Consider the following 12,810-nt stretch of genomic DNA (forward strand, 5'->3'; position numbering starts at 1 on the left):
TCTCCTGGTGTTATCCCTCCCCATCCTCTCTGGCCCCCCTCACTGTCCCTCCCCTCCACCCCCCATCTAGCCCTGTGAGTATTGTTCCCTTCCCTGTGCCCAAGTGTTCTCATTGTTCATCACCTGCCTATGAGTGAAAACATGTGGTGTTTGATTTCCTGTTCTTGTGTCAGTTGGCTGAGAATGATGGTTTCTAGATTCATCCCTGTCTCTACAAAGGGACCATAAAAAAAGAACTCATCATTTTTTATGGCTGCACAGTCTTCCATGGTGTATATGTGCCACATTTTTTTTCGTCCAGTCTATCGTTGATGGGCATTTGGGTTGGTTCCAGGTCTTTGCTATTGCAAACAGTGCTGCAATGAACATACGTGTGCATGTGTCTTTATGTATGATAGAACGATTTATAATCCTTTGGGTATATACCCAGTTATGGGATTGACGGGTGAAATGGAATTTCTATTTCTAGATCCTTGAGGAATCGCCACACTGCCTTCCATAATGGTTGAACTAATTTACACTCCCACCAACAGTGTAAAAGTGTTCCTGTTTCTCCACATCCTCTCCAGCATCTGTTGTCTCCAGATTTTTTAATGATCACCATTCTAACTGGCGTGAGATGGTATCTCGATGTGGCTTTGATTTGCATTTCTCTAATGACCAGTGATGATGAGCATTTTTTCATATGATTGTTGGCCTCATATATGTCTTCTTTTGAAAAGTGTCTGTTCATATCCTTCACCCACTTTTGAATGGGTTTTCTTTTTTCTCGTACAACTGCTTTAGTTCTTTGTAGATTTCTGGATATTAGCCCTTTGTCTGATCCTTGAGACCAGTTTGAGGGTGGGGAGGAGAAAGGAAATTACCACCAAATCACCCCAAGTTTCTAAGACTGTAAGTAGAGGAGGTCAATAACAGTGGGGAGAGGGAGGGAAGGCACTTCAGTGAGTACACTTTTGCTTTTAAATTTATGATTATTATTTTTCTTAGATGGAGTCTTACTCTGTTGCCCAGGCTGGAGTGCAGTGGTATGATCTTGGCTTACTGAAACCTCCGCCTCTCGGGTTCAAGGAGGCAGGATTCTCCTGCTTCAGTCTCCCGAGTAGCTGGGATTACAGGCACCCACCACCACGCCCAGTTATTTTTTTTGTATTTTTAGTAGAGATGGGGTCTCACCATGTTGGACAGCCTGGTCTCAAATTCCTGACCTCAAGTGATCTGCCTGCCTCGGCCTCCCAAAGTGCTGGGATTACAGGGATTACAGTGAGCCACTGCGCCTGGCCATTATTTTATTTTATTTTTGACCTGTGGTCCCAGCTACTTGGGAGGCTGAAGTGGAGGATGGCTTCAGCCCAGGAGGCAGAAGTTGCAGTGAGCCGTGATCCTGCCACCACACTCCACTCTGGGTGACAGAGTGAGATCCTGTCTCAAAAAATAAATAAACAAGTAAAAATAATTTATGACCATATTGGTATGAAGATAATTAAAATCCAAGCTGGATTTAAAATGAGAACATTTCTTAGACTCTAAAAGTTCATTTATTTTCTTCTGATTTTAAAATAAATTAAAATGTTTTCATGGCCCCTAAAAGTGTTGTGAGTCTGAGACCCTTTGCATCCAGTGTCTGGGGGAGAAGCCAGCTTTGCATGAGTGTGGTTAATGAAGCTCTTCCATGTCCCAGGTGTGGTGTCACATGCCTATAGTCCTGGCTACCCAGGAGGTTGAGGTGGGAGGATCACTTGAGTCCAGAACTTGGAGACCAGCCTAGGCAACATAGAAAGGCCCTATCTCTAAAAAATAAATAGATCATCTTTCATGAAGGATAATCCCAGCACTTTGGGAGGTTGAGGTGGGAGGATCACTTGAGCCCAGGAGTTTGAGGCCAACCTGGGCAACAGTGTGAGATTCTGTCTCTACAAAAAAGCTTTTTTTTTTTTTTTGAGAAGGAGTCTTGCTCTGTTGACCAGGCTGGAGTGCAGTGGCGCAATCTTGGTCACTGCAACCTCCGTCTCCCGGGTTCAAGTGATTCTCCTGCCTCAGCCTCCTGAGTAGGTGGGATTACAGGCACATGCCAGTACGCCCGGCTAATTTTTTTTGTACTTTTAGTGGGACCACAAGTGCATACCACCACGCCTGGCTAATTTTTGTATTTTTAGTAGAGACGAGGTTTTGCCATGTTGGCCAGGCTGGCCTCGAACTCCTGGACTCAGGTGATCCACCCACCTCAGCCTCCCCAAGTGCCGAGATTATAGGCATGAGCCACCACACCCGGCCAAAAAGGGTTTTTTTGAGACAGAGTCTCCCTCTGTAGCCCAGGCTATCTTGGCTCACTGCAACCTCCGCCTCCCTGGTTTAAGCAATTCTCCTGCCTCAGCCTCCTCAGTAGCTGGGATTACAGGTGTGCACCACCAAGCCTGGCTAATTTTTGTATTTTTAGTAGAGACGAGTTTCACCACGTTGGCAAGGCTGGTATTGAACTCCTGGCTGAAGACAATCAACCCGCCTTGGCTTCCCACCATGGCAGGATTATAGGCGTGAGCCACTGTGCCTGGCCTCTACCAAAAAGTTAAAAAATTATCCAGGCGTGGTGGCACATGCCTGTAGTCCCAGCTACTTGGGGAGGCTGAGATGAAAGGATCTCTTGAGCCCAGGAGGGCTGTGGTGAGCTGACGTCATGCCACTGCATTCCAGCCTTGGTGTCAAAATGAGACCCTGTCTCAAAAAGAAATCAATACTATGTGTGTGGCATGATCCCAGTTTTTAAAAATAAATCCTCGTATATCTAATTGGCCAGAAATACACTAAATTTTAATAGCAGTTAAGTGGATAATAGGATTATGGATACTAATTTTCAAAAACTGTTAAAAGCATATGTAACTTTAAAAAGTTTAAATTTGGGCCGGGCGCGGTGGCTCAAGCCTGTAATCCCGGCACTTTGGGAGGCCGAGGTGGGTGGATCAGGAGGTCAAGAGATCAAGACCATCCTGGTCAACATGGTGAAACCCCGTCTCTACTAAAAATACAGAAATTAGCCGGGCATGGTGACGCACGCCTGTAGTCCCATCTACTCGGGAGGCTGAGGCAGGAGAATTGCTTGAACCCAGGATGCAGAGGCTGCCGTGAGCCGAGATCGCGCCATTGCACCCCAGCCTGGGTAACAAGAGCGAAACTCTGTCTCAAAAAAAAAAAAAAATAAATTTAAGTACATCTGGTTTAAAGAGAGAAGTTATTAAAAAGGGAAGTAGAACTTCTTTTATTATTTTATTTTTTTTCTGAGAGGTGTCTTGCTGTCGCCCAGAGCTGGAGTGCAATGGGGGTGCTATCTCAGCTCCCTGTAACCTGTGCCTCCCGGGTTCAAGTGATTCTCCTGCCTCAGCCTCTCCAGTAGCTGGGACTGTAAGTGCATACCACCATGCCTGGCTAGTTTTTGTATTTTTGGTAGAGACAGGGTTTCACCATGTTGGCCAGGCTGGTCTCCAGCTCCTGACCTCATGATCCACCTGCCTTGGCCTCCCAAAGTGCTGGGATTACAGGCGTGAGCCACTGTGCCCAGCCCAGAACTTCTTTGTATAGGCTTATATACATATGCAGTCTCTGCAGTTCTGTTTAGAGCAAACTTGTCCACCTCCTGGCCCATGGACTGCGTGCAGCCCAGGATGGCTTTGAATGTGGCCCAACACAAATCTGTAAAGTTTCTTAAAACATTATGAGTTTTTTTGAGATTTTTTTTTTTTTTTTGAGATTTTTTTTTTAAAGCTCATCAACTGTCATTAGTGTTAGTGTGACCCAAGACAATTCTTCTTCCAGTGTGGTCCAGGGAAGCCAAAAGATTGGACACTCCTGGTTTAGAGAATCGTGTTTGGTTATATGAACTTGTATCCTAGTTCCCAGGAGTCTGGAACCCAGTATCTATCCTGTGGATCAGGCCAAGGGCACTGAGCTCGCCCACTGACCTGCCGTGTGACCTCACGTCAGCTGTTTATTTCCTCGGTGCTCACTTCTGTAAACTGAAGTAAAGGAAACACCAGCCACTTGCTAAGAGTACTCACATCTTAGTCTTCATAATTGCTCTTCAGGCTATTACTGTTATCTTCATTTCAGCTTATGGAGAAAAACTGAGGCTCAGAGAGGTTAAGTAACTCACCCAAAGTCACAGAGCAAGACAGAGATGGAGCTGGGATTTGAGCTTGGGCCTATCCAGATCTTTTTTACAGTTTCCATTGGATAAGATGATCCCCTCCACTCCTTCAGCTCTAGTGTTCCAAGATCCCTTGAGGTAGCAGAGAAAACCAGATTCCATAGTCAACTCCATCTCTTCTCTCTGAGTCTCCAGGGCTTTAGCACCTCCGTTCCTAAACAGGAAAAACTTTTGAGCTTGGCTGGAGATAGCCTCTTCTGGAGTGAGGCAGATGTAGTCCAGGCAACTGATGACTTCAATCAAAACCACAAAATCAGCCAGGGGACCTTTGCTGATGTCTACAGAGGGCACAGGCACGGAATGCCGCTCGTCTTCAAGAAGCTCAGAGAGGTGAGCACTTCTTGGTTTCTAGGGGGGGTGGAAGCTGCAGGGGTGAGGTGGGATATTCATGGTTCGATGTCTTTCTCCACAGACAGCCTGTTCAAGTCCAGGATCAATGGAAAGATTCTTCCAGGCAGAGCTGCAAATTTGTCTTAGGTAAGCCTCCCCTTTGAAAAATCCTTTGTTTAGTAATAATGATAGGTAACCCTTATATAGTGCTTCCTGTGTTCCAGGAATGTTTTAAATACTCTATCATATATAAACTCATTTAGTCCTTACAAGAACCCTATAAATGTAGCTACTATTATCACATTATTTTACAGATGGGTAAACTGAGGCACAGAGGGGTTAAATGTCTCATCCAAGCCCACACAGCTAATAAGTGGCAGAGCCAAAATTTGGATCTATGTGGTTTGGCTCCAGAGTCCATTCTTCTCCTGTGTAGCGATTCCATGCATAGATGAGAATTATAAAGGAACCTTGGCTTACTCCAGTTCCTTCCTTCCACACGAGAAGAAATCTGCTTCTCTCCTTTTGTTTTCTTTTGTTTTGAGACTGAGTCTTGCTGTGTCACCCAGGCTGGAGTGTAGTGGTATGATCTCAGCTCACTGCAAACTCTGCCTCCTGGGTTCAAAAGATTCTCATGCCTCAGCTTCCTGAGTAGCTGGGACTACTGGCATGTGCCACCACACCTGGCTAATTTTTGTATTTTTGATAGAGACGGGGTTTTGCCATGTTGGTCAGATGGTCTCAAATTCCTGAACTCAAGTGATCTTCCTGCTTTGGCCTCACAAAGTCCTGGGATTACAGACATGAGCCACCTTGCCTGATTTTTTTTTTCTTTTCTTTTTTTTCTTGCTCTATTGCCCAGGCTAAAATGGCTTTGGAATGATTGTAGCTCAGTGCAGCTTTGAACTCTTGGGCTTGTGATCCTCCCACCTCAGCCTCTGAGTAGCTGGGACTACAAGTGTGCGCCACTGCACCCAGTTCATTTAACTTTGTGTGTGTGTGTGTGTGGAGATGGGATTCTCACTATGTTGACCAGGCTGGTCTCGAACTCCTGGGCTCAAGTGATCCTCCTGCCTTGGCCTCCCAAAATGCTAGGATCGTAGATGTGAGCCACTGTGCCTAGCTATGTGTGTGCTTTTTAAAAAAATATTATTTTTCATTTGAAAATAATTAACGTGCACCTTATATTGTAGTTTATTTCAAGAAATAAAGAAGGCCATGGGTGGGGGCTCATGACTGTAATCTGGCAGTTTGGGAGGCAGAGGCAGGAGGATCACCTGAGGTCAGAAGTTCAAGACCAGCCTGACCAACATGGTGAAACCCCATCTCTACTAAAAATACAAAATTAGCCTGGTGTGGTGGTGCATACCTGTAATCCCAGTTACTCAGGAGGCTGAGGCAGGAGAATCACTTGAATCCTGGAGGTGGAGGTTGCAGTGAGCTGAGATTGCACCATTGCACTCCAGCCTGGGCAACAAGAGTGAAACTCTGTCTCAAAAAAAAAAAAAGAAAGAAAGAAAATTGAATACCTGTTAATTCAGGAACCAGTGTTAAAAAATAAAGAAAATTGACTGGGCACAGTAGTTTATGCTTGTAATCCTAGAACTTTGATGCTGAGGTGAGAGGATTGCTTGAGCCCAGGAGTTTGAGACCAGCTTGGGCAACATAGTGAGACCCTGTCTTAGCTGGAAAACATATATATACAAAAAAATTTTTTTGGCTGGGTGCAGTGGCTTACACTCATAAGTTTGAGAGGCATTTTGAGAGGCTGAGGCGGGTGGGTCACTTAAGCCCAGGAGTTTGAGATCAGCCTGGGAAACTTGGCAAAACCCTGTCTCTACAAAAAATACAAAAATTAGCTGGATGTGGTGGTACATGCCTGCAGCCCCAGCTATTCGGGCAGCTGAGGTAGGAGGATCACTTGAGCCCAGGAGGCGAAAGTTGCGGTGAGCCAAGATCACGACACTATACTCTAGCCTGGGCAACAAAATGAGTCCCTGTCTCAAAAATGAATAAAGGCCGGGTGTGGTAACTCACACCTGTAATCCCAGCACTTCAGGAGGCCGAGATGGGAAGGTTAGTTGAGGTCAGGAGTTTGAGACCAGCCTGGCCAACATTGCAAAACCTCGTCTCTACTAAAAAAAAAATACAAAAATTAGGCCTGGCATGTTGGCATGTGCTGATAGGTCCAGCTACTCAGAAGGCTGAGGCACAAGAATCACTTGAGCCCAGGAAGTGGAGGTTGCAGTGAGCCCAGAGTGCGCTACTACACTCCAGCCTGGGCGACACAGTAAGACTCTGACTCAAAAATAAATAAATAAATAAATAAATAAATAAATTTTTAAAAAAGTAAAACAAATTTAAAAAGGAACAAAGAAAATTATAAATAAGAAAATAGAAACCATGTGTTTTCCACAGCATCTGTAAATAAGTACTACTATTTTAATATTTTCATATACTTTCTTTTTTAATTGTTAAAACTTTTTTGTGGAGACAGGATCTCACTATATTGCCCAGGCTGGTTTTGAACTCCCTGGCTCAAGTGATCCTCCTGCCTAGGCCTCTGAAAGTGTTGGGGCTTTAGATGTGAGCCACTGTGCCAGGCCCATATTTTGATATGTTTTCTTTTTCTTTTTTCTTTTTTTTTTTTTTTGAGATGGAGTTTCGCTGTTGCTACCCAGACTGGAGTGCAATGGCACGATCTCGGCTCACCGCAACCTCTGCCTTCTGGGTTCAGGCAATTCTCCTGTCTCAGCCTCCTGAGTAGCTGGGACTACAGGCACGCGCCACCATGCCCAGCTAATTTTTGTATTTTTAGTAGAGATGGGGTTTCACCTTGTTGACCAGGATGGTCTCGATCTCTTGACCTCGTGATTCATCCACTTTGGCCTCCCAAAGTGCTGGGATTATAGGGGTGAGCCACCGCACCCAGCCTGATATGTTTTCTTTAATGCTTTCTCTATTCATACATGTATATGAATACTCACATGTAAACACACACACACACACACACACACACACACATCTAATAAAAACCGAAGTGTGATTCCCTTTCTACTGTGACTTAGTGCCCTCATGGAGATGGCAGTCACTCCTTCATTCATTGAATCAGAAAATGTGAGTAGTCAAGCCCCTTCCTAGGCTCTAAGGAGTGGAGGCTGGATGCATACATAGTCCCTGCCTTGGGGTTTATGGTCCAGTGGGGAGACTGACATGTAAGTAACTGTAATGAGTGTGCAAAAGCAAGTAAATAGGATGGCTTGGGGGAAACAGAGGAGGGCAGAGAGATAAGGCAAGAGGCCATTTACGATAGTCTTGGGGAGGGTTAATCAAAGACTGACCCAATCTAAGTGACCCAAGGCAGAGGAGAGGGGAATCAGGGGACATTAAAAAAGTTATTTGTGGCAGTGAATGGTGACTGATTCTATATAGGAGGTAAGAAGGTTTCTAGGATACTGGGTGGGTGGTGATGTGCTCTTCTGGGATAATAAATATGGGTGAAGAAGCAGGTTTGGGACTTGTTGAGGCTAGGATAATGTTGACCTGAGCATCAGGATGCAAGCTGACATTCAGGTCTGGAGCTTAGGATGGGGCTGGAGATAAGAGATTTGGGAATGTTCCTCATAGCAATGGGAGGTACCTGGAGGAGCAACATACAAAACAAGATGAGGAGTCCAGCTGGCACCAAGAGGAAGGCAAAGGAGGGGAGTCTTAGTGAAAAGGGCCAAGAAAGTGGTCAGAGAGGTAGAAGAAGAGTCAGGAGAGAACGGTGACTGAGAACCCAGTGGAAGAGGATTTCAGGGAAGAACACCAATGCTAGAGTCAGACAGACGTGGGATCTGGTCTGGCTTCACTGCTTGCTAGTTTGTGACCTTGGGCAAGTCCCTTAACCTCTCAGTATGTTTCTGGAGATGGGACGGTTAAGGTGTCATGTGCTGCAGAGCAGTAAAGCAGGATAAGGACCACCACACTCCTTGAAGGCAGGCAGTTTTCATCTTTTTACCCTGGCACCAGGCTCCTAGGGGTCAAAGCATGTGCTACCTGGGAGGTTACTGGTGGCCTTGCAGGAGGAGAGGGCAGAAGAGGGGTGGTACATGAGGAAGTAGATCATTCTTTCCGTCTGACTCTCACCCCTGCACTGACGCACGATTTCAGATGCTGCCACCCCAATGTCTTACCTGTGCTGGGCTTCTGTGCTGCAAGACAGTTTCACAGCTTCATCTACCCCTACATGGAAAATGGTTCCCTACAGGACAGACTGCAGGGCCAGGTAAGTGACTAGATCATGGTCAGAGAATGGGACCAGGCTGCACCCAGCTGTGGAGCCAAGGGTTAAGGACTTATGGAAGTTCAGAGGGGAGAGGGGCCATCTGGGTGCGACCAGGGAGGCTTTAAGGAGAGAAGCGGGGCCAGGATACCTAAGATCTGGTTAAATGCTCACTTTGGCAGCACATATGCCAAAATTGGAACAATACAGAGAAGATCAGCCTGGCCCCTGAACAAGGATGACAACATATAAAAAAGAAAAAGAAATGCACAAAAAGATCTGATTAAACATCTTCAGGAAAAAAATCTATTAAAAATTATTTGATAAGAGGCATTTCATTCAAATCAGGAGCAAGACAAAGGTATCTCATAGAACTAGCTTCATTCATCGTGGTTGTGGAGGTGTTAGCCAGTGCAGTAGGACAAGAAAAATAATTAAGAGGTAAAGAATACGGAAAAGTAGAGGTGAATTTTTGTTATAAAATGTTCTTCTAATATATACATATTTGCTTATGTGTTTGTGGAATATTTCTGGAAAGATACACAAGAAACTGGTTCACTGGCTGCTGCTAGGGAGAACTAGATGGCTGGGGCCCAGGATAAAAAGCAAACTTACTATTAGAGTATTATATCACATGAAGGTAATCCTTAATACAAATTATAGTGTTTCAAAATAGGCCTTCTGTTTATCGTATCCTCAAACAGAGGGGAAAGAATTATTCCATAACAGAATTATTGCTTCTCATGGCACGGACCAGACAAAGGAGTTATTCATGGCATACTTATGATTGTTAGCTTCTCTGAGTACTCATTGTGTGCAGGTTGCCATGATACGGGTTTTACACAGGTCATCTCCTCCAGGCCATGCCATAATCAATGCAGTTTCTTCCCTCCATTTTTCAAAAGAGGAATCTCTGACACATAGAGACAAAGTGGCTTGCCCAAAGGAACACAGTGGACAAGTGTCAGGCCAGGGCTTACATTGGGTTCGTCTGGCTCTAGGTTTTAGAGTTTTTGAGAAGAAATTAGCAGGGATTGTCCAGGCAAGTTCTTAGAGGATGTGGGACCTATGCCAGGGCTTAAAAAATAGGTGAAGAGGCCAGGTGTGATGGCTCACACCTCTAATCTCAGCACTTTGGGAGGCCAACGGGGGTGGATCACTCGAGGTCAGAAGTTGGAGACCAACCTGACCAATATGGTGAACCCTGTCTCTACTAAAAATACAAAACTTAGCCAGGGGTGGTGGCACATGCCTGCAGTATGAGCTACTTAGGAGGCCGAGACAGGAGAATCATTTTAACCTGGGAGGCAGAGGTTGCAGTGAGCTGAGATTGCACCACTGCACTCCAGCCTGGGTGACAGAATGAGACTCTGTCTTAAAAAAAAAAAAAGTGATGATTTAGCCTGAGAGAATCAGTCTTAGAACAACAGTAGGAGCAAATGAGAGGTGTTAGCCCACCCCAACCAGTCTCTTGATAAAAATAACTGTTGATTGAGCACCTAACGTGTGACAGGTGCTATGCTAGGGGTATCCCATATACTCCCGTGAATCCTTACAGCAACCCTAAAATGTTGGGATTAACATTTCCATTTTAAACCCAAGGAAACTGAGGCTCAGAGATGTTAAGTCTCTTTTTCCAAAATTACACAGCTAGTGCATGTCTGAATTGGGAGTTACACCAAGATATATCTGATGTCAAAACCCATAGGATAGGGCCAAGCACATGGCTCATGCCTGTAATGCCAGCACTTTGGGAGGCCAAGGTGGGCGAATCACTTGAGCCCAGGTGTTCGAGACCAGCCTGGCCAATATGGCGAAATCCTGTCTCCACCACAGATACAAAAATTAGTGGGGAGTGATGGCCTGCACCTGTGGTCCCAGCTCCTCGGGAGTCTGAGGTGGGAGGGTCACTTGAGCCTAGGATTTTAAGGCTACAGTGAGGTATAATACTGCACTCCAGTCTGGGTGACAGAGCAAGACCCTGTCTCAAAACAAACAAACTAACAAAAAAATGAAAAAACCCGTAGTGTCATGCTCAGCCCTGTGGCAGAGAACGTGAAGAGTGGGAGGAGGGCCCGGAGCCTGGGACCCTGCCATCAGGACTTTAAAAAGGTACATGGTGACTGTTTGTCCATCTGCTTTTCTTTCTCTTAGGGTGGCTCTGACCCCCTCCCCTGGCCCCAGCGTGTCAGCATCTGCTCGGGGCTGCTTTGTGCTGTTGAGTACCTGCATGGCCTGGAGATCATCCACAGCAACGTCAAGAGGTGAGAGAGGCGGGCTGGACCCTGCTGGGGTCTGAGCTGCAAGGGTGGGACCGGAACCTATTCCTGGCTCACTCCCCCAACCACTCACCCTGTCCCGTTCTTCTTTCCCTACCTCCTCTCCCCTGCCTTCCCCTGGGTGCCTTTTTCTCTGTTATGCCCTCAAAAATGAGTGTTTCTGGGCTGTGCTCTGAGTCCAGTTGCTCTCAGCATGAGTCACCTACCTGTCACCACATTTGTCTCTCTGAGCTGCTGTTTTCCCAACAAGCCCTCCACACTCTGCTGCATCTCACTGTCCACTCAGCAACTGGCCTGGACCTCATCCTTGAACTTTGGCCCATGTCTGCCAACTCCCTGGCATTTCAAGCTACTCGTTCAGTGTCTTCTCTAAGACCCGTTCCCTCCTTGTGTAGCTGTTGGTGTCAGCATCTTGTCTGGAAGGCTTCCTCCAGGTTAGGCCTGCACCCCAGCATCTCAGTGCCACGCAAGCTGAGGATGGCTAGGATAGGGAGGGATTCCAAAGATATCAGAAAATCTGGCAGAACTGGCTCCAGAGACACAGAACTCATATTTCCCCAAGGTTCTCTTTCCATTTGATTTGTGGAAGTCCTTTCTTCTTTTCACTCCCCCAATTTTTTTTGTTTTGTTTTGTTTCTTGAGATGGAGTTTCACTCTTTTCACCTAGGCTGGAGTGCAGTGGTGCAATCTCAGCTCTCGGCTCACTGCAACCTTCATCTCCCAAGTTCAAGTGATTCTTCTGCCTCAGCTTCCTGAGTAGCTGGGATTACAGGCACCTGCCGCTATGCCCAGCTGATTTTTGTATTTTTAGTAGAGACAGGGTTTCACCATGTTGGCCAGGCTAGTCTCAAACTCCTAACCTCAGGTGATCCACCCACCTTGGCCTTCCAAACTGCTGGAATTATAGGTGCAAGCCACTGTGCCTGGCCCTCTCCCCCAGTTTTTATTTGATTGCACCAATAATTATAATAGCAGGCAAGGAAATGAAAGGGTGAGAGAGGTCACCACTGACCTACCCCTATCCTGACTCATCAGTTGGCCTCTAGCTTTTTTGTTTTATTTTCAGTTCCTGACCACACAAATCCTTAGTCCCAAGGTAGCACCTGGGTACCAGTTGACATCCTGTTTTCTACCCCTTCATTTAAATATAGTAAACATTGCCCTACATTATAGGGCATGTCATGTTTTTTAGTGACTTCTTAGTCTTTCCTTAAAGGAATTTGTCCATAATATACTTAGCCACTGCTAATAGTGAATATTGGAATTTGGTGTCTACTTTTTAAAATATTGTTTTTTGGAGTTAGTTCTACACTAAATACACACACATGTATGCACATACGTGTGCGCGCGCGCACACACACACACACAAACACACACACACACACACACAGCTTTTTTCTGAGACAGGGCCTTGCTCTGTTGCCCAGGCTGGAGTACAGTGACACAGTCTCGGCTCACTGCAGCGTCCCATCTCAGCCTCCCAAGTAGCTGGGACCACAGGCATGCACCACCATGCCTAGCTAATTTTGTTTGTTTTAGCAGAGATGAGGTCTTGCTATGCTGCCCAGGCTGGTCTTAAACTCCTGGGCTCAGGCAATCCTCCTGCCTCAGCTTCACAAAGTGTTGGGATTACAGGCATGAGCCACCATACCTGGCCTGCACTAAATATCTGTACACATGTGGCTTAGCTTTTTTCCCCTTTTTGAGATATTCTCAGCATTTGCTCCTGTGGGTTA

General features: G+C 45.9%; 1 protein-coding gene and 1 non-coding gene across 13 annotated transcripts in view; both read left to right on the forward strand.

The window, feature by feature from the left end:
* The window catches only part of IRAK2 (interleukin 1 receptor associated kinase 2), a 72,479-nt gene that overhangs the window by 41,636 nt on the left and 18,033 nt on the right, over positions 1-12,810 (forward strand). For 8 of the 12 annotated variants that reach the window (XM_035276274.3, XM_078351638.1, XM_078351640.1 and 5 more), the window contains 4 exons: positions 4,334-4,528; positions 4,611-4,675; positions 8,684-8,798; positions 10,950-11,059. In XM_035276274.3, the coding sequence (XP_035132165.1) occupies positions 4,334-4,528; positions 4,611-4,675; positions 8,684-8,798; positions 10,950-11,059 (485 nt within the window). The remainder of the gene's footprint in view (positions 1-4,333; positions 4,529-4,610; positions 4,676-8,683; positions 8,799-10,949; positions 11,060-12,810) is intronic. The other 4 variants (XM_008982142.5, XM_035276276.3, XM_078351639.1 and 1 more) reach the window with 1 other exon arrangement.
* On the forward strand, positions 8,962-9,066 carry LOC118148137 (U6 spliceosomal RNA). Its single transcript, XR_004734928.1, has one exon. It is a non-coding gene; the product is annotated as a U6 spliceosomal RNA (small nuclear RNA).

The sequence above is a fragment of the Callithrix jacchus genome, chromosome 15 (assembly GCF_049354715.1).
Source record: "Callithrix jacchus isolate 240 chromosome 15, calJac240_pri, whole genome shotgun sequence".
Lineage (NCBI taxonomy): Eukaryota > Metazoa > Chordata > Mammalia > Primates > Cebidae > Callithrix > Callithrix jacchus.